The sequence below is a fragment of the Microcaecilia unicolor genome, chromosome 3 (genome assembly GCF_901765095.1).
Source record: "Microcaecilia unicolor chromosome 3, aMicUni1.1, whole genome shotgun sequence".
NCBI classification, from domain to species: domain Eukaryota; kingdom Metazoa; phylum Chordata; class Amphibia; order Gymnophiona; family Siphonopidae; genus Microcaecilia; species Microcaecilia unicolor.
In genome coordinates, this window is record NC_044033.1 from 527278381 (window position 1) to 527298858 (window position 20478).

At 43.3% G+C, this 20478-nt stretch overlaps 1 protein-coding gene across 1 annotated transcript in view; it reads left to right on the forward strand.

Annotated features, from left to right (window-relative positions):
• The first annotated feature begins 15411 nt into the window (after nt 1-15411).
• CEP57L1 (centrosomal protein 57 like 1) overlaps nt 15412-20478 on the forward strand; it is a 35774-nt gene continuing 30707 nt past the window's right edge. Inside the window, exon 1 of the mRNA XM_030195665.1 lies at nt 15412-15489. Coding sequence (XP_030051525.1) covers nt 15451-15489 — 39 coding nt within the window. The 5' untranslated portion in view covers nt 15412-15450. The remainder of the gene's footprint in view (nt 15490-20478) is intronic.

The following is a 20478-nucleotide window of genomic DNA, read 5'->3' on the forward strand; positions in this document are numbered from 1 at the left end:
TGAACGGGATATAGATCGTGACATCGTCTGCATAAATGTATGGGTTAAGGTTTTGATTAGCTAAGAGTTTGGCTAATGGTATCATCATTAGATTGAAAAGAGTTGGTGAGAGGGGGGATCCTTGAGGAACTCCGCATTCCAGTATCCATGGAGGTGATCTTTCAGCATTTGTTGTTACTTGGTAGGATCTGGTGGTGAGGAATCCCTCGAACCATTTGAGAACTGTGCCTCCGACTCCGAAGTATTCTAGTATATGAACATGGGGGAAGCCACTGCATGCCCCAGGACTACTAGCATGAAATGTTGCTACTAATTGGGTTTCTGCCAGGTACTCATGACCTGAATTGATCATAGTTGGAAGCAGGATACTGGGCTAGATGGACCATCGGTCCGACCCAGTATGGCTGATCTTCTGTCCTATCTGCACATGTTGTTGAAACTGAGTACCGTGTTGGAAAGGTATGATTTTAGAACTGTTGTAAAGTCGTTGGTGTTGTCCAGACTGGATTTTTGTAATGCATTGCATTTAGGGTTGGCAGGAACACGCTGTAAGGCATTGCAAATGATACAAAATTCTGTAGACAGATTGACTTTTGGAGTTATGAAATGTGCACGTCGCCACTGTTGCAGAAATTACGTTGGTTGCCCATGAGATACCCTATCAGTTTAGTGCTTCAGTGTGTGAAGGAAGAGCGGGACTTGGGGGTGATTGTGTCGGATGACCTTAAACCTTTCAAACAGGTAGAAAAGGCGACGGTCAAAGCCAGAAGGATGCTTGGGTGCATAAAGAGAGGCATGACCAGCAGGAAAAAGGAGGTGATAGTGCCGTTGTATAAGTCTCTGGTGAGGCCCCATTTGGAGTACTGTGTGCAGTTCTGGAGACCGCACCTATGGAAAGATATAAACAGCATGGAGTTGGTCCAGAGGGCGGCTATGAAATTAGTAAGCGGTCTTGAATGCAAAAATTATAGGGACAGGCTTATGAATTTCAACATGTATACGGTGGGAGAGAGGAGACATGATAGAAACGTTTAAATATCTCAAGGGCATTTATGTACAGGAAGAGAGCCTTTTTCAAATGAAGGAGAGCTCTGGAATGAGGGGGCATAAGACAAAGTTAAGAGGGAATAGGCTTAGGAGTAACCTAAGGAAGTATTATTTCACAGAAAGGGTGGTGGAGGCGTGGAATGGCCTCCCGGTGGAGGTGGTGGAGTCGAGGACTGTTCCAGAATTTAAAAAGGCATGGGATAAGCATGTGGGATCGCTTAGGTACAGGAAGAATTAGGGGTTAAAGCCCACCTCTTTGCTACTGCTTTCGACTCCTAACCATGACTCTCTTACTCAACACCCTCACTTATCACCCCTACCACTGCAATTTCCCCACTCCTAGCTGTCTGTTCGTCTGTCCAATTTAGATTGTAAGCTCTGTTGAGCAGGGACTGTCTTTTCATGTTCATCTGTACAGTGCTGCGTAAGTCTAGTAGCGCTATAGAAATGTTTAATAGTAGTAGTAGTAGTATGAGCCAAGTATAGGACAGTCAAGCCATTGTGACATCACTGATGAGGTTGGCTCTTAGGCATTGGTGGACTGAGGCATTATGACATCACAATGTCAGCTCTGGTTAAATCACCGCAGCTCCTCAGTACCTTTCCGCTCTCATCTCTCCCTACACTCCTCCCCGTGAACTCCGTTCACTGGTGAAGAAAAGGTTGCCGCCACTTTTGTAGAGAAGGCTAGACGATATTTAATATAAACAGTGTATTTACAATTTTTCTGCATAGCTCAATGGGCTATTGCAGGAAGCATTTTTTGATAAGCAATATACAAGCCAGAATGAATGATCAAAACAAAGCAATGTAAAGCAAAGAAATCAGAATGCTATATGCAGAGAGAGAAATCTATATACAGACAAAGACAAATTCAAAATGCTTACTTATTTCTTTGTTCCCTCTCTTTTTATACCGGGCCTCTGACTAATTCTCTCATACAACATTCCTGTGCAAGTCTCTGAATACCACAAACTGTTAATCATGGGCAGAACATATGCTGCATCTGGTTCCCATTATCGGCCCCCCCTTTCTTGCCAGACTTTCTGGAGCCGTGCCTTTTTGGCTGATGTGGGCCTCATCATGTCCCAGGAGGTTTAGTGTTAAAACAGCTTGTTGTAATCATGGAGCCTTCCACTCCGCATTTTTCATACTTTTATTCAACAAATCTTTCATACTTTTGTTCAACAAATCCTCCCTTTTGAGGCCTGGTATTCCAGGACTCAAACATCTGTTTCAGCTCCAGTCTGTTGTTTCCTTACCTCCCTTCTAAATCTCCTCCCCCTTTGTTTGTGGCATTCAGTTTCTGCACGCTTTTTCAATATTTTTGGCTGACATATTAAAGTTCTATTTATTCTGAATTTCAGTTATCATTGTTATTTTAAAAACATCCTGGCACATCTTTGCAAACATGCTAATACATGTTGCATTAAACAGATTTAATTGTACTAGGGTACAAAATTTATATCTCTTGAGGTATATAATTTATAGGACAGTGAGCTTCATCAAAGGGAAGTACACTGTCATTCATTCTTACTTTTCATTAGCTGATGTGGCATTAACAATTACACAAATTAAAAGCATAACATTCATTGAATCAGTTGTTACAACATTCTGCGTGTAAGTGCACTTTATCGGGGGAATGTGTTCAGTTGTCATACTATTAATCAGACACCAACATGATGTCTGTGGGTACTTGTCCATAAGCAAGGCTTGCTTATAAATAGTCTCATTTGTCCAATGAAGGTTTTCATCATCTCTTACACAGGTATTATTGGGATAACAGACATGATTTTATCATTGTAGTCCCATATATCATAGTTGGCAAGGACAAGGATGATGTCAGTCAGTGGGCACATATGATACAATCAGTCAAATTCAACATCTTGGCCACTGTAACAAGTCTATTATCATATGTGTTCATTGTCCATTAACAAACAACAACAGTCCAATACCATCATGTTTAGGGACATGATGTTTGTTTATTCTTTGTCCATTTCAATGTTATTAATTCGTCGAATATCTGCTAAATGTATCCAAGAAGTATGACCTTCCAGACAGGCAGCGGTCTGAGTAAGGGCCGTGATAGCAAAAGGCCCTACATACACAGGATCCTTCCATGTTTTATGTGTAAAGTTCTTTCGTAGCACTAGGTCACCTACTTTAAAAGCACAAACATCATTAGTAGTCCCTGCCTGTGATGTTACATTTGTTCGGATCATATCACTTGTCAGGTTCAACATAGGTTGTAGCTTTTGCCAGTACTGAGCTGTGCTATCAGTACTTGCTGTCTGCATCGGGAAAAAAATGACGTCCTGTCTGAATTTGGAATGGGGTCAATTTAGTACGCCCATTAGGTTGGGCCCTTATAACCATCAAAGCTAATGGTAACAAATCAAGCCAGGTATATGGTTTACCTGCTGTTTCCTTGTTTAAAGCCTTCAGTAATACTCTCAATTTAGTTTTTAAAATACCATTGTAGCGTTCCACCAAACCATTGGAGGTGGGGCGATATACTGATACCTTTCTGTGTGTTAAACCCATAATCATTGCCATTTCTTTCAAAACACTGTTATTAAAATGCGTCCCGTTATCAGAAATTATTCTAGACGGACACCCATGTCTTGGCATAATATGAGTTACCAGGCATTGTACCACTTCATGTGCTGTCTCCCTTTTACATGGAAATGCTTCTACCCACCTTGAAAAAGCATCCACCCAAACTAACAAATACCTTTTTCCCTGCACTGGAACAATCATATCGGTAAAATCAATATACCATTCTTTTGCTGGGCCTTCTGGTATTGGAAGTGTCCCAGGCGATATTTTAGGACCTCGTTTAGGTATGTTAATATTGCATACCATGCAATTTTGCACAACCTGTTGAATCAGGTTATCAATTTTTAAAGTCCAAAATCTTTGCTCAAATTGTTGCCTCATTGTTTCCTTATTCCAATGCATGGTTGCATGCCACTCAGCCAATACCTTAATCACCTGGCTCATTGGCATACAAGGTAATCCTTCTTCTGCATTAAACCATTCACTTCCCAATTTCATACATCCTCTCTTCAACCATTTTTCACTTTCCTGTCCCTCTGGCTGCCACATTTCAATCTTATCTACATTCGTAAGTGGCCCTTCCTGTGTCTGTCTAGTATTATACAAAATCTTTTCACTTTGCTTAACCACCTCCGTTGCTGCTGCATCAGCCATTGCATTACCTAGTGCTTCAAAGGTTGGCTTTTCAGTGTGGGCCGGGGTCCACACAACTGCAGTTTTTCTACCTTCACGTTCCCTTCTTGCCAAAATTTCAAACAGCAATTTCCAATATGTGTAATGTTGTAGATTTTTACCTGCACTGGTTATCATCCCCCTACGCTGCCATTTTAATATATGATACTGTAGTGAACTTGCAACATAACCACTATCAGTATATATAGTGACATTTTGAGTCATATCAGTGTGTTGTAAGGCCGTAATAACGGCTAAAAGTTCAGCATGCTGTGCAGTCTGGTTAGGAGGGGTTTTATATTGTACTTGCATTATCTTTCTTAGATTCTCATCTACCTGCACGCAGGCAAAGCCTGCAACAGTCCTTTCACAAGCTCCATCTGTAAACCATATTAACCCATCAGATAAGGGTTCAAAAGTAAGACAGTGAAATGTAGGGATTTCTATAGTATCAATCTCACCCTCTTGATCGACAGGAAAAAGCAGATCTATCTTATTTCTCTGTTCTTTAGTTAATGGTATTATTCTTATATCTTGTCCTAAAAGTACTGCTTGATATTTTCCAAATCTAGTGGCTGTCAATGCTGTTTGGCTAGGGCTCAACAGCGTTTTAATCGTGTGGTTAGTATGTATTACAATAGGAACAAAAGGCATTTGTGCTCTCCACTTGCCTACTGCAGCCACTATAGCTGTCAGTAACTTTGGTATTTCTTTCATTCCTTTTTCCACATGATTAAAAGAGCCTGACAAAAAAGCTACTGGTGCATTTACTTCATTGTTTTGATTAATCATAGCTGCCCAACTATTTCCCATGTCTTTTACCCATAGATGCACAGGTGATTGGATATCTATTACTGCTAACGGTCCTGGAGATAACAAATCCCTCACAATCTTAGCTAATATTATCTTATCCTGCTCTTCCAATACAATTAATGTATTCTTTGGTGTAGCTGCGGGCAGTTTCAAATGTTTATACAGTCTCATTACTTTTTGTGTATAATTTGGTATCCATTGTCTGCAGTAATTTAACATTCCCAAAACAGCACGTAACTGGGTAACTGTTTGCGGTACCGGAGTTTCATTTAAAATAGATATAACTTCCGGTATAATGACCTTATGTTCTGCTGAAACATTTTGTCCTAAAAAGGTGACAGTAGACTGAGCTATAACACATTTTTCCCTGTTACATTTATATCCTAACTCTCCTAATAACAAAAATAATTTTCTAGTCCACTCTAGGCATTCTGCTTCAGTCTCAGCAGACAGTAGAATATCATCTACATAGACAAACAATGACACCGTGTCAGGCAAGTGACTCCTGAAATCCTTTAAATCCATCATTAGTTGTTTTGAGAATACCGATGGACTATCAGTAAAGCCTTGAGGCATCCTAGTCCACCTGTATGCCTCATTCTGTACTATAAATGACGTCAAATCCCTAGACTCTGGATGAAGAGGTATTGAAAAGAATGCATTAGACAAGTCAATAACAGTGTTATATGCATATATATTCTGAGTGTGCAGAAGTGTAGCAGGATTTGCACAAATCGGAAATTGATTTTTTGTAACCTCATTTAGCTCTCTTAAATCATGTACTATCCTTACATTGTTTTCCCCTTTCGGGACAGGAAACAATGGGGTATTATACGGGGATACTGAAGGTTCAATAATACCACATTTCAATAATTTATCAATGTGTTCCAAGGTTTTGGATACTAATTTAGGTCGTATGGGGTAAGGGTCTTGCTTCGGCCCCTTTGCCCCTTCTATTAATTCTATCTTATGGGGTTTTGCATTTACGGCTAGTCCATATGGTGAATCACTTGTACTCCAAATATGTTGTGGTAATTCTTCCATAACCCTTACTTTATTTTCATTATTCAACTGCTGGACCATAGTGAGCAAACTTGGTATTTCTTTATTTCCAAAATCTAAACACAATCCTAATTGAGACAACAAGTCTCTACCACACAAATTTACTGGGCAATCAGGTGCCACTAAGAAGGGTACCACAGCCTCCCTTGAACCGTGCGGTTGGCATTCCAAGCGCACCAGAGTCGGTTCCGTTAGCCTTTTTCTTTGTTCTATCCCCGTAAATCCCACTGTTGTTCTATACTGATTTGAAAGCTTAACTCCCTGCGGTTTTGCACATAACACAGAGGTACTCGCCCCTGTATCTATCAAAAATCTCACAGGAGTTCCATATTTGCCAATTGTCAATGTAATAAAGGGTTCCCTTGTGTCTAACCTGAAAATCATTCCCTCTTCCTGACACGGGTTTGCTTCCAGTCAATAGCATTGGTCTGGAATATTCTGCCAAGTTGGAAAAGCATTTACAGTACCCTGTCTCTGTACTGCAGCCCCTGGTCCCTGTGATTGCGTCGCTGGCTGCTGTATTGCAGTCTGCGGGGCACTCACAGGCATCCCTATTACTTGTGGCATCAATCCTTGCTGCGTTTGCATTTGTACTTGGGGCATTCCTGCATTCTGATAATATTCTGACGCATAGTGACCAAATTGCTGACAAATCATATTGTTCAGATGTTATTAGAGATTTTAAATCACCTCTTTCCCTATTAGCCCTACACACAGAACTAGCTAGGACTGTGACTAATTTAAGCCAGATGATCTCTTAACACTGCAGGAATCTCACTTAAAAAAGAGTCAAACAAAGTTAAATTGCAAAGACATTCCACATAGAGAACTAGAACTCATTAATTAAACAGAATAACACATATTTTAAAATAAACAGAGATCACCTTATAAGACAAAATCAAACTTATTTAAATCTAATCTAAAACAATCTTTTAAAAGGAACAAAAAAAATTTCAGTTCTTTCAGACCTTTCTAACCGTTAGCTTAGCAACAGCCAGACACCGAGAAATCAAAAACAGATGACATTCCTCAACCTTCAGGCTGAACCAAAGGCTGCTTTTTTTTTCTACATCTGCATTCTAAGCTTTTCTTCTTCTTTTTATTTTGTTGTAAGTATTCCAGGAGAGATAATAATTTTGGACGATCAAACGATCCATCCTGAGACCAGCTCAAAACAGAATCTTTTGCATCACATTTGATCCATTTCTCATGTTTCTCTTCAATCTGTTTTTTTTCTAACGGGAATAATTCTATGACATGCTGCAAAGGGGAGCATTTTTTTGAACTATCTAAATCTAAATACATAGCATATACAGGAGGCTGTTCTTTCTTATCTGCCCCTTTCCCTTTCATTTTATTCTGACTATTACAATTTCTCCTATAGAGCCACAACCTACAAAAATATACTACTGCACCTAAACCAAGAAAATATACAAAACAGAAAACTACAAAGCTAAACAAATATACTACTAATGTCCACAATGTAAGCTTACTCACGCGTCTTCTTATTTCTCTTTTTAGCAAGCCCAGGAGTTATCACCTGTATGTCCACGTCAATAGTTTGATCAATCCCACTTCAGTGGTACACAGTAATCAGGCGTAAACAACGCTTGCTCTCTCAAAATCCTGTAAAAAACTTCATTAACAACACACACTTAATTTGTTCTTCGTCTCGCCTTCTCTTTTCCGTTTGCGGCCTACTCCTGGCTGGCTCGCCACTTTGAAGAAAAGGTTGCCGCCACTTTTGTAGAGAAGGCTAGACGATATTTAATATAAACAGTGTATTTACAATTTTTCTGCATAGCTCAATGGGCTATTGCAGGAAGCATTTTTTGATAAGCAATATACAAGCCAGAATGAATGATCAAAACAAAGCAATGTAAAGCAAAGAAATCAGAATGCTATATGCAGAGAGAGAAATCTATATACAGACAAAGACAAATTCAAAATGCTTACTTATTTCTTTGTTCCCTCTCTTTTTATACCGGGCCTCTGACTAATTCTCTCATACAACATTCCTGTGCAAGTCTCTGAATACCACAAACTGTTAATCATGGGCAGAACATATGCTGCATCTGGTTCCCATTATCGGCCCCCCCTTTCTTGCCAGACTTTCTGGAGCCGTGCCTTTTTGGCTGATGTGGGCCTCATCATGTCCCAGGAGGTTTAGTGTTAAAACAGCTTGTTGTAATCATGGAGCCTTCCACTCCGCATTTTTCATACTTTTATTCAACAAATCTTTCATACTTTTGTTCAACACTGGGTAAATGTCTCCTGTCGTCCCCCTTCTCCCCCCACTGCTAACTCCCGGCTCCGTTCCTTCTATCTCGCTGCTCCCTATGCCTGGAATACTCCCTGAGCCGGTACGGCAGGCTCAGTCTCTGGCTGTCTTCAAGTCTAGGCTTAAAGCCCACCTCTTTGCTACTGCTTTCGACTCCTAACCATGACTCTCTTACTCAACACCCTCACTTATCACCCCTACCACTGCAATTTCCCCACCCCTAGCTGTCTGTTCGTCTGTCCAATTTAGATTGTAAGCTCTGTTGAGCAGGGACTGTCTTTTCATGTTAATTTGTACAGCGCTGCGTAAGTCTAGTAGCGCTATAGAAATGTTTAATAGTAGTAGTAGTAGGGTTACAGAGGATGGGCAGACTGGATGGGTCATACGGCCTTTTTCTGCCGTCATATTTCTATGTTTCTATATCATATATAATGTTCTGGTTTTGACTTCTCAGATTTTATATCAGGGAGGTCCAAGGTATTTCAAAGATGTGATAGAAGTGTAAACCCCTGTACGTTCTATGCGTTCAGTCACTGAGAGGAAGCTGTTTGTGCTGGTATTAACTATATTTCACTAGGCTGAATCAATGACTTTGCACGTACGCTGCAGCTGGCCTGAGGTTATGGAATGCATTACCGGGTCATACCCGATTTTGTTCATCTGTACAGCAATTCAGGAATGTGTGCAAGCTTTTCCCGACTCCTATGGCAGATCATTAGTTTGATTTTTTTTTTTTGTATAATTTGTTGTTGTACATTAACATTTGGTTTTTAAAAATTTTATGTATGTTTTATTATGCCACCTAGGGATCGGCAGGGTATAAATTTTTTAAATAAATACATAAATTCCTGGCTTGTGGCACTGCCAAAGGGGAGCAGTTTTTGAGAGGAAGATTTTATAATATGCCTCAAGCCCCATCCAGGGCCGCCAAGAGACTGGGCTGGGCCCAGGCCGCCCCCGGGGCCCCCCCCCCCCCCCCTCCCCCCCCCCCCCCGTGGTCACTGCCGCCGCCCCTCCCCCTGCCCTCCTCTGTCCACCACCGGGCTGGGCTCCCTGCATTGAAATCACAGCGCCTCTCACGTCCGTGTGAAAGTGCAGCAGGGCAGCAGATCGCCTCCCTTCGGCCCTCCTTCCCTCCTTGTGTCCCGCCCTCGTGGAAGTTACGTCAGACGAGTGCGGAACACAGGAAGGAAGGAGGCCTGAAGGGAGGCGATCTGCTGCCCTGCTGCCTGCAGCACTTTCACACGGAGGTGAGAGGTGCTGTGATTTCAATGCAGGGGGCCTGGCCCGGTGGCAGACGATCGACGATGGAGGGCAGGTGGGACTGCGGCGCCGGGCCCCTCTTGGAGGCCCGGGGAATTTTGTTCCTCCTCCCCCCCCTCTCGGCGGCTATGGCCCCATCCCATTCCACCCAATGCCCATGTTGCCTCCTAGTTCCATTCCCTGTCCCACCTCAACCTCACAATCATTCCAGAAATGGGCCATGGCCCTTTTCAAAACCCCGTATTGCCAAAACTGTGTCGACCATGCTGGGAGGAAGCAGCTGTAAGAACCAATAGGGTAGTTTTCTTCAATGCAATGTCCAGAGGTCAATGGCAGCCCCTGGAAACCTCTGGGATGGCCCCCACCATCATCCAGAGTGGTCCTGATTTAAAAATTAGTGACGACCACTGTCATAGAGGCATGTAGAGAGCAGGCACCAGGTAAAAAATAGCCACTGGGTCCAGTACAAGGTGGAGCAGAAACCAGAAACAATATCAGAAACTCCTGCGACTTAGCCTATCCTGCTTCTGCTGGGGTTGGATCTGAATCAAGGTGAGATCTGGCCAGTCTCCCCATGCGCCACAGCCCTTCACCCACAAAAGACCACACTGGCGGACAGAAGGGGCTTTAGACCCCACTGCAGAAACCTGCCCCTGACCGTGGCAGGCAAAACCTCCATTCTCCATCCCCATGCCCAATGACAACATGCTTCCTGGGTTTTCCAGGTAGAGACAGGTGCACAGCCCCTCCTCCCCCCCCCCCCCCCCCCCCTGTGAACGGCAGCCCTGTGCACTAGGGGACACTTTGCCTTATCTCTTCTCCTTTACAGACTTGCAAAAGCAAGAAACCTGTGAAAATATATCTGGGAAGTCCATAGAGCACTCAAAAAATCAGCGAGACAGGAGATTTGCAATCATTCCTGTTTTCTGCTCAGGAACACAAAAATTTCCATTTCTGTCTGACCGAAGGTAAAGGATGTGGCAGGCTCCAGCTCTTTCCCAGCAGTAAACAACTGGTATGAATCACATATGGTTAACATCATCTATTTTTTTTTTTTCATCCCAAAATGTGAAAAACACTGTATCAACATGAGAGAGACTGGAGCGCTGTGGTTTCCACACTGTGCTGTATTTTTCCACTGGGTTCAGCAGAAGGCTAAAAGGAAAGCAACTTAGCATCTGCCCACAGGGCAGCATCTAAAAATAAAAGCATCACATTTAAGGTTTTGTGACCCAGAGCTTTAGATACCAAGCTGAGGGAGAAGGGAAATGCTCGCACTCTCTCTCTTTCCAATCTCGGTCACAGTAACAGTGGGGGTATTTTTTCCTGCTTTTCACCAGACAACTGTCTGGCTAAAGATCTGCACAGTGTATCAGAATGGATAGGATCCAGGGTTTACCCGAACCCTATCAGAACCACCTCAGTGACAATTCTCCGTAATACAGTTAACAGTTGCTTTTCTTATATTGCGCTAATGCCATTTACATAGTTCAAAGTGGATTACAAAAAAAAAGCCCCTAGACCATAAGAAATGTCTGCGATGTAACAATAATTTATTTTATTTTATTTTTTTATTTGTTACATTTGTATCCCACATTTCCCCACCTATTTGCAGGCTCAATGTGGCTTGTATAGTACCGGAGAGGCGCTTGCAGACTCCAGTGTGAACAAATACAAAGTGATGTTGTGGTAAGATAACGTTTGTGTGGTACAGCCACAATTATGGAATCGGAGAACGGAAGAGTTGTGTTATGTCCATTACGTGCTTTAGTTTGGTCGTGTTGCAGAGAACGGAAGAGTTGCGTTATGTCCATTACGTGCTTTAGTTTGGTCGTGTTGCAGAGAACGGAAGAGTTGCGTTATGTCCATTGCGTGCTTTAGTTTGGTCGTGTTGCAGAGAACGGAAGAGTTGTGTTATGCCCATTACGTGCTTTAGTTTGGTCGTGTTGCAGAGAACGGAAGAGTTGTGTTATGCCCATTACGTGCTTTAGTTTGGTTGTGTTGCAGAGAACGGAAGAGTTGTGTTATGCCCATTACGTGCTTTAGTTTGGTTGTGTTGCAGAGAACGGAAGAGTTGTGTTATGTCCATTACGTGCTTTAGTTTGGTTGTGTTGCAGAGATTAGGCATTTAAGTTGGATCGGTAGGGTGTGCCTTTTTAAACAGGTTGGTTTTTAGTGATTTCCGGAAGTTTAGGTGGTTGTACGTCGTTTTCAAGGTTTTTCGAAATGCGTTCCGCAGTTGTGTGCTTATGTAGGAGAAGCTGGATGCGTAGCTTGATTTCTTTTTAAGGCCTTTGCAGTAGTGAAAAAAAAGGAACAGAAGTCGACAAAGCTAACACCTTCTACTTCTTAGCCACATATTCAGAAATCAATAAAGTCTTAACACCTTTCTTGTACACATCATAGGATAACAAAAAGACGTAAATTAACAGGTAAAACTCTCCAGAATTTAGCTGCCTGATACAAAAACAGACTTTTGAAATATTCCTTCATGAGAATATCTTTAGGACTTGGAAAATCAAACAAAAGAAATTTACAATTGTGATATGATGTGCGACCTAACATATAACCAGGGGGCGTAGCCAGACCTCACGGTGGGAGGGGGCCAGAGCCCGAGGTTGGGGGCACATTTTGAGTGCTGCCCCGCCGTCCCCCCAACACCGCCATGCCTCGTCTTGCTTCCTCGCCCCCCCACCGCCTCGCCTCCTCACCACTTCCCCTGACAAACAAATACCTTTGCTGGTGGGGGTTGGGGACCCCCACCAGCCAAACCAGGGGCTCGGAAGAAATTTGCGGGGGGACCAGGCCCCCGTGGCCCCCCATAGCTACGCCCCTGCATATAACATACCACAGATGTCAAATAAATAGGCAGTAGTCCCTGAACAATTCCTATATAACAATTCTCACCTCCAACGTTCTGACTTGCTGCCTGGGACCATGGCTCATTCCGAGTTGGGCTGCTAGGCTCCGTAGATCAGGCTGACATCACCGTAGCCATTATGATATCAACTTCAGAACCCGGGGGGGGGGGGGGGGGAACATGCCTCACAGTTGATCCATGTCCAGAGGAGGGTCGCTGGACATGGGTGGATGGAGGGGGGGCAGGGGAGAGAGGAGGGTCGCTGGACATGGCTGGCTGGAGGGGGGGCAGGGGGTTGCTGGATATGGGTGGCTAGAGGGGGGGCAGGGGAGAGAGGAGGGTCACTGGACATGGGTGGCTGCAGTGGGCGCAGGGGGAGAGGAGGGTCGCTGGACATGGGTGGCTGCAGGGGAGCCGAGGAAAACCTTGCTAGCGCCTGTTTCATTTGTGTCAGAAACAGGCCTTTTTTTTATTAGTTTTTCCATAAAAAACAACCAAGTTTGAAAGTTATCCTTGCCTCAACGGAAGCCAATCAAGCCAAGAAAGCTGTATAGGACTCTTTTACTAAGCCACGTAAGCGTCTATGTGCAACTAATGTACGTGAAAATGGAGTTACCGCATGGCTACTGCGTGGCTCTTGTGGTAATTTCATTTTTGGCGCGCGTCCGAAAAATTATTTTTGGACGCACGTATCGGATGCGCACCAAGTGGCACTTGACGCGCTTAGGTCATTACCACCCGGTTACCATGTCGGTCTTTACCGCTAGGTCAATGGCCGGCGGTAAGGTCTTAGACCCAAAATGGACGAGCGGCAATTTTGATTTTTTAAAAAAGGCCTTTTTTTCACAGGCACGCTGAAAACTGGATTGGCATGCGCCCCAAAATCCGTGTCTACAGTACCGCATGCCATCTTTAAGTGCACCTTAGTAAAAGGACCCCAAAGTTTGTCAGATTTCCTTAAAGAATAAATCAGAGGTTCCTAAACTTTCTCAGTTCACACTCACAGCGCCCTTAGGGGTCCTTTCACTAACGGTGCGCTGAAAAGTGGCCTGGGTTGGTGTACACGTGTGTATTGGATGCGCGCAGGTCCATTTTTCAGCGCACCTGCAAAAAAGGCCTTTTTCTGGGGGCCGAAAATGGATGTGCGGCAAGATAAAAATTGGCGTGTGTCCATTTTGGGCCTGAGATCTTACCATCACCCATTGACTTAGCGGTAAGGTCTCACGCGTTAATTGGGCAAGTAAAGGTCTACGTGTGTACAATCCGATTACCACCCGGTTAGTGCCGCATGCTGGAAAATTTCCGGTGTGCTAAGTAGACGTGCGTAAAAAATGAATTTACCGCCAGGGCCACACAATAACATAAGTACATAAGTATTGCCATACTGGGACAGACCAAGGGCCCATCAAGCCCAGCATCCTGTTTCCAACAGTGGCCCAAGATCCCAAAAAAGTACAAAACATTTTATACTGCTTATCCCAGAAATAGTGGATTTTTCCCCATTTAATAATGGTCTATGGACTTTTCCTTTAGGAAGCCACCCAAACCTTTTTTAACTGCTAAGCCAACTGCCTTTATCACATTGTCTGGCAATGAATTCCAGAGTTTAATGACATGTTAAGTATATTCAGGTACTTATTTTGTACCTGGGGCAATGGAGGGTTAAGTGACTTGCCCAGAGTCACAAGGAGCTGCAGTGGGAGTTAAACTCAGTTCCCCAGGATCTAAGTCTGCTGCACTAACCACTAGGCTACGCCTCCAATAGTCTGAAAGCATATAGTTGAAAACATGAAGTTGAAATTTGCATATATACCCAACTGGGCATTTAAAAATGTGTCCTTTAACGATGCCACAAGTTCAGAAATCATAGCCATAAGAATAGACAGTTATTCAAATATTATTACATGCATACACACACTGCAAAAGTAAACAACTTCTACAGAGTACATGCACAAGTTAAGATAGAAATTCTGAATGTTGAGCATCTACTTCTCAGAACATGATGTTTGTTTTAGTGGCTCTTTACCAGGAGGAAAAAAAATATAACTCTGCACGAATATAACACATGTTAGGGTGTCCCCTCCATAATAAATAATAATACTACACATGATCTATACAAAACCGATCTCTTATCACATGACTGATTAACCTCTTTGATTCTAATGATCAAGCAATACCACTTTAAACCTTATGCTGAATAGGGTCTATCTATAATCAATGACCTAATGTATGTTACAATCCAATTTATTACACAGGAACCCTCATGCAATACCGTAATCTATTCTTCTTTACCATGTATATATGCACATGGATGGTGTATATATATACCATGATCTGTTCCTTATATGTTATGTTCCATGTATGTTATGTATGCACCTTAAAGTAATAGCACATGTAATTCTGTTACCCGGAAATGGCAACCGCCATTACAGCAAATAAATGTAAGCCACATTGAGCCTGCAAATTGGTGGGAAAATGTGGGATACAAATGCTACAAATAATAATAAAATAATAATATGACACACTGATTACTACCTATGAAAATTTTTCTCCTTATTATTCTTCCTCTGTGTACATCCGTACGCTGCACAAGCTGAAAATCTATGTGAGATTTAAATAAAAATGCTACCAACAACAATAAGCTCATAGGTTTGCTTGCTTTGTTTTGAGTGTACTTGAATGACGGCGGCGCGCGGGGGGAGGGGAAAGAGAGATAACCTAGGCGTCTTCAACGTCTCGACGTCATCCCGCCTCCACGGCTCCGGCACATGCTCAGTTCATGCCCGTGCGGCGTCGGCGGCGTGACGTGACGTCGTTTTGCGTGAGCGTCGTTGCTGGTGACCCAGTAGTCCTAGTTGCCGCGGTTTTTTTGAGCGTCGTCGGCGGGCTCAGGATGTCCTCAGTAGGCGAAGGGCTGCGGGGACCGACCAAGGTAGTCAAGGGTTGAATTTGGAAGCCCAGCTCCACCGCGGGGCTGTTGTCAAGGACAAGAACTAGTTGCTTCCTCTAGACTCCCTTATTAGCATTGCAGCAATTCTCATTCCACCAAGCATTTGATATTAACAGGCCTTTTTCTCCACAGTAGAAATTTCAATGACATTTATTGATTTATTGCATTTGTTTCCCACATATTCCCACCTCTTTGCAGGCTCAATGTGGCTTACAACACATCATGAATACTGGAAATATTATGGAAAAATAGGCATTTAGTGTTACAGAAAATTTTTGGTAACATGATAATGATAAGACATGATAGTAGTATGACAAGCAGATATTTTAAGACAATTCTGGATGTATGTGGAGGGGTTCACTTTTGTTGATCTTTGTGGTATACCTTGTTAAAGAGATGGGTCTTCAGTAGTTTGCGGAAGCTCGTTAGTTCATAGATCGTTTTTAAGTTGCGCGGCAGGGTGTTCCATAACTTATTTTCGTTACATTTGTACCCTGCGCTTTCCCACTCACGGCAGGCTCAATGCGGGCAATGGAGGGTTAAGTGAGTTGCCCAGAGTCACAAGGAGCTGCCTGTGCCTGAAGTGGGAATCCAACTCAGTTCCTCAGGACCAAAGTCCACCACCCTAACCACTAGGCCACTCCTCCACTGTTGCTACTATTTGAGATTCTATTCCACTAGCAACATTCCATGTAGAAGTCGACCCTTGCAGATCACCAATGTGGCCGCGCAGGCTTCTGCTTCTGTGAGTCTGATGTCCTGCACGTACGTGCAGGACGTCACACTCACAGAAGCAGAAGCCTGCGCAGCCTTCTACATGGAATGTTGCTAGTGGAATAGCAACATTCCATGTAGAATCTCCAATAGTAGCAACATTCCCTGTAGAATCTCCAATAGTAGCAACAGAACCTCAAATAGTAGCAACATTCCATGTAGAATCGCCAATAGTATCTATTTTATTTTTGTTACATTTGTACCCTGCGCTTTCCCACTCATGGCAGGCTCAATGCAGCTTACATGGGGCAATGGAGGGTTAAGTGACTTGCCCAGAGTCACAAGGAGCTGCCTGTGCCTGAAGTGGGAATCCAACTCAGTTCCTCAGTTCCCCAGGACCAAAGTCCACCACCCTAACCACTAGGCCACTCCTACACATAACTGTGTACTCAAGTAGGTAAAGTTCAACGCATGCATTAGTTTGTATTTTACACCTTTGCAGTTGGGGAAGTGCAGGTTAAGGAATGTGCGGGATGATCTTTTAGCATTCCTGGCTGGGTGGGTAAGTCTTATCAGGTCTGACATCACATGGTAATAGCTGATGGTGACTGGTTATCATTATTATATTATTTGGTTTGGAATTTTTGGAAAGTTTAGCTTGCTTAAGGGTATTTTACACTTGATTTCACCAAAAAACTTGTCTGGTTAGTGCTGGGGTGTTCTAAAAAGCGAGCCAGAACTGGGCACTTATTTCACAGCAAGGTGGCAGCTAGTCCGGGCCCTTTCGTCAGCTCCGCTTGGCTTAAATGCTATGAATGTACCTCAACACGAAATATTTATTTATTTATTTAATTATTGCATTTGTATCCCACATTTTCCCACCGTAAGGCAGGTTCAATGTGGCTTACATATTGCTAAAAAGGCGGTTACAAAATTTAGATTTGTAGAAGTCTAGTACATAATACATAAGTACAATAAACACTTTGGTTGATATATTAGCACATTGTGAAAGAGGTTAATATTATTATTTTCCATTTCTGAACTTTTTGTGATGTATGTTGGTGTGGGATTAGTATATATAAAATTGTCATTTTTCGTATGGTTTATATAATCACTTTGGTTCTGTCAGTTCAGATTTGTATTGATTAAATTTGGGATTCGTCTGAGGATGTTATTCATGATTACACATACTTGGATATCAAGATAACGTTTATCTGTACAGTAGAAAGAATCATAACTTTAAGTGCCACTTGGGCTCACTAGAACTGTCGTACTAGGCCTACTGCATACCTGGTGGTGCCGCCCATTACATAAACAGATTTGTATTTTTCATGGGACCACTTGTATATACAGTCATCTATCAACATTTGCTTATTTCCGATCTGACAAAGAAGGGCTACCTTCGAAAGCTAATCAAAAAATCTATTGTTAGTCCAATAAAAAAGCCATCATCTTCGTTTCTTTTCTTTGTTTTATTTTATTCTATTTCTATTGACTACCTTTAAAAGTGGACTAACACGTCTACCACATCTTTCTTTCTTCTGAAAGTGATATCAGCATTTCACCTCAACCAACCTGTGGAGTTTACGTTCTTTTGCAAACAGGACAAAGAGGCTCCGTATTCTTCCTTGAATCTTCTCAATGTGCATAGAGTCCTCATTGGATATCTGGAAGTCAACGAATGAGTTTTGCAAATTGGGCGGAGTGTACCTTTTGGTTAACAGGGGCTTTGCCTCATAGCTTCCAAGCCTGCAATTGCTAGATGGCTGAAGAAGAAGCTTATTTGCTCACAGGGAAGCAGGCTCTTCAGGCCTTGTGGGTTTGTTCTGCGAGGAATACGGCGACATCCTGGGTGGATATGTGCAAGGTGGCGGCTTTGTCGACACTGCATACCTTTTGCCAAGCACTACAGAGTGGATATTGCAGCGTGCTGAGAAGCCGGTTTTGGGTCTTTTGGTCTTCAGGGTGGCAGCACCAGGATCCCACCCATTCTAGGGATTGCTTTTATACATCCCACAGCTTCTGGAATAGTGAGAAGGCACGTAATAAAAGGAAAAATTAGATCTTACCTGATAATTTTCTTTCCGTTAGTCCTTCCCACTATTCCAGAGGCCTGCCCGATGTTTTGGCTGCGTGAAGTAATGGGTCAAATAATGACTGTCACATGCATAGTGTTTCCTGCATATCTCTTGTTCTCTACAAGTTGTCCAGAGATGAGAGATCCATATTTTTGTTCATCTGTTTAGTGTTAAGTTAGCGACTTGTTTAAGGTTGTGTTTATTCTGAGTATTATCCTTACTGCTTGCCTATATAAATACAGAGGAGCTGGACCGGATGCCAAGAGATGTCTTGGCTCCTTTTTCAGTTCTATATCTCCACCTGCTGGTTGATGGACATAGCTATTCCATAAAGGAGTATTGCTAGTCGGCAAGAGGAGGGGGTGGACGTAATGGGGGTATGTCCTTGAAACTGCTTCATGTGAAACATGTGCCATGTTGGACAGCTTGCCCCTGAGCCAACAAAGCTAAGACTTTTGAAAAATCTATTAAGAGAAATTAAGCTATAATTTGAATTAAGAATAATAGATAAGAAGACCAATGACAAATTGAGTGCTTGATTCTTGAAGCAAAAATGTAAACCTTTGAGTTTCACTACTGAGGTGTTTATAAAATCTACATTCCTTGTTACTTGCAGCAGATGAATCCAGGAACTAGTGGGTTAAGTCCACCTACCAGCAGGTGGAGATAGAGATAAACTGAAGGCAGTGATGCCAGGTGAGCAGCTCCTTCCTCAGTTAGTATGTCTCTATCTCAGCAGGTGGTGGACGGCTTTTTCTCCAGCTCCTGGGCCCAAGGCCTCTGAGGGTGCTCCTGGGCCAGTGGCCAGTTTGAGCTGGGGGTGGTGGACTGGTGGTGTCCCCTTTGGCAGCATACGCAGTTGCTGGGTCCCTGCTGCACCTCAAATTCCCTCTGAACAGGATTTTGCTGTTCCTTTCCTTCCCTGTTTCTGCCTCCTCCTACTACTACTACTACTACTACTACTATTTAGCATTTCTATAGCGCTACAAGGCATACGCAGCGCTGCACAAACATAGAAGAAAGACAGTCCCTGCTCAAAGAGCTTACAATCTAATAGACAAAAAATAAATAAAGTAAGCAAATCAAATCAATTAATGTGAACGGGAAGGAAGAGAGGAGGGTAGGTGGAGGCGAGTGGTTACAAGTGGTTACGAGTCAAAAGCAATGTTAAAGAGGTGGGCTTTCAGTCTAGATTTAAAGGTGGCCAAGGATGGGGCAAGACGTAGGGGCTCAGGAAGTTTATTCCAGGCATAGGGTGCAGCGAGACAGAAGGCGCGAAGTCTGGAGTTGGCAGTAGTGGAGAAGGGAACAGATAAGAAGGATTTATCCATGAAGCGGAGTGCACGGGAAGGGGTGTAGGGAAGGACGAGTGTGGAGAGATACTGGGGAGCAGCAGAGTGAATACATTTATAGGTTAGTAGAAGAAGTTTGAACAGGATGCGAAAACGGATAGGGAGCCAGTGAAGGGTCTTGAGGAGAGGGGTAGTATGAGTAAAGCGACCCTGGCGGAAGATGAGACAGGCAGCAGAGTTTTGAACCGACTGGAGAGGGGAGAGGTGACTAAGTGGGAGGCCAGCAAGAAGCAGATTGCAGTAGTCTAAACGAGAGGTGACAAGGGTATGGATGAGGGTTTTGGTAGAGTGCTCGGAAAGAAAGGGGCGGATTTTACGGATGTTGTAAAGAAAGAAACGACAGGTCTTGGCAATCTGCTGGATATGAGCAGAGAAGGAGAGAGAAGAGTCAAAGATGACCCCCAGGTTTCGAGCTGAGGAGACAGGGAGAATGAGAGAGCCATCAACAGAAATAGAAAACGGGGGGAGCGGGGAGGTGGGTTTGGGGGGGAAAATGAGAAGCTCGGTTTTGGTCATATTTAATTTCAGGTGGCGTTGAGACATCCAGACAGCAATGTCAGACAAGCACGCTGAAACTTTGGTTTGGATGCAAGGTGAGATATCAGGGGTAGAAAGGTAGATTTGGGAGTCATCAGCATAGAGATGGTAGGAAAAGCCATGGGATGAGATTAATGAGCCAAGGGAAGAAGTGTAGATAGAAAAAAAAGAGAGATTTGTCGGGCGGCTACTTGGGCGTCCCGTCATACTTTTGCAAAGCATTTCAGGCTAGACATGTCTGCTCGGGAGGATGCGAGTTTTGGGGCGGGAATGTTGGCGTGGGGAGCGTC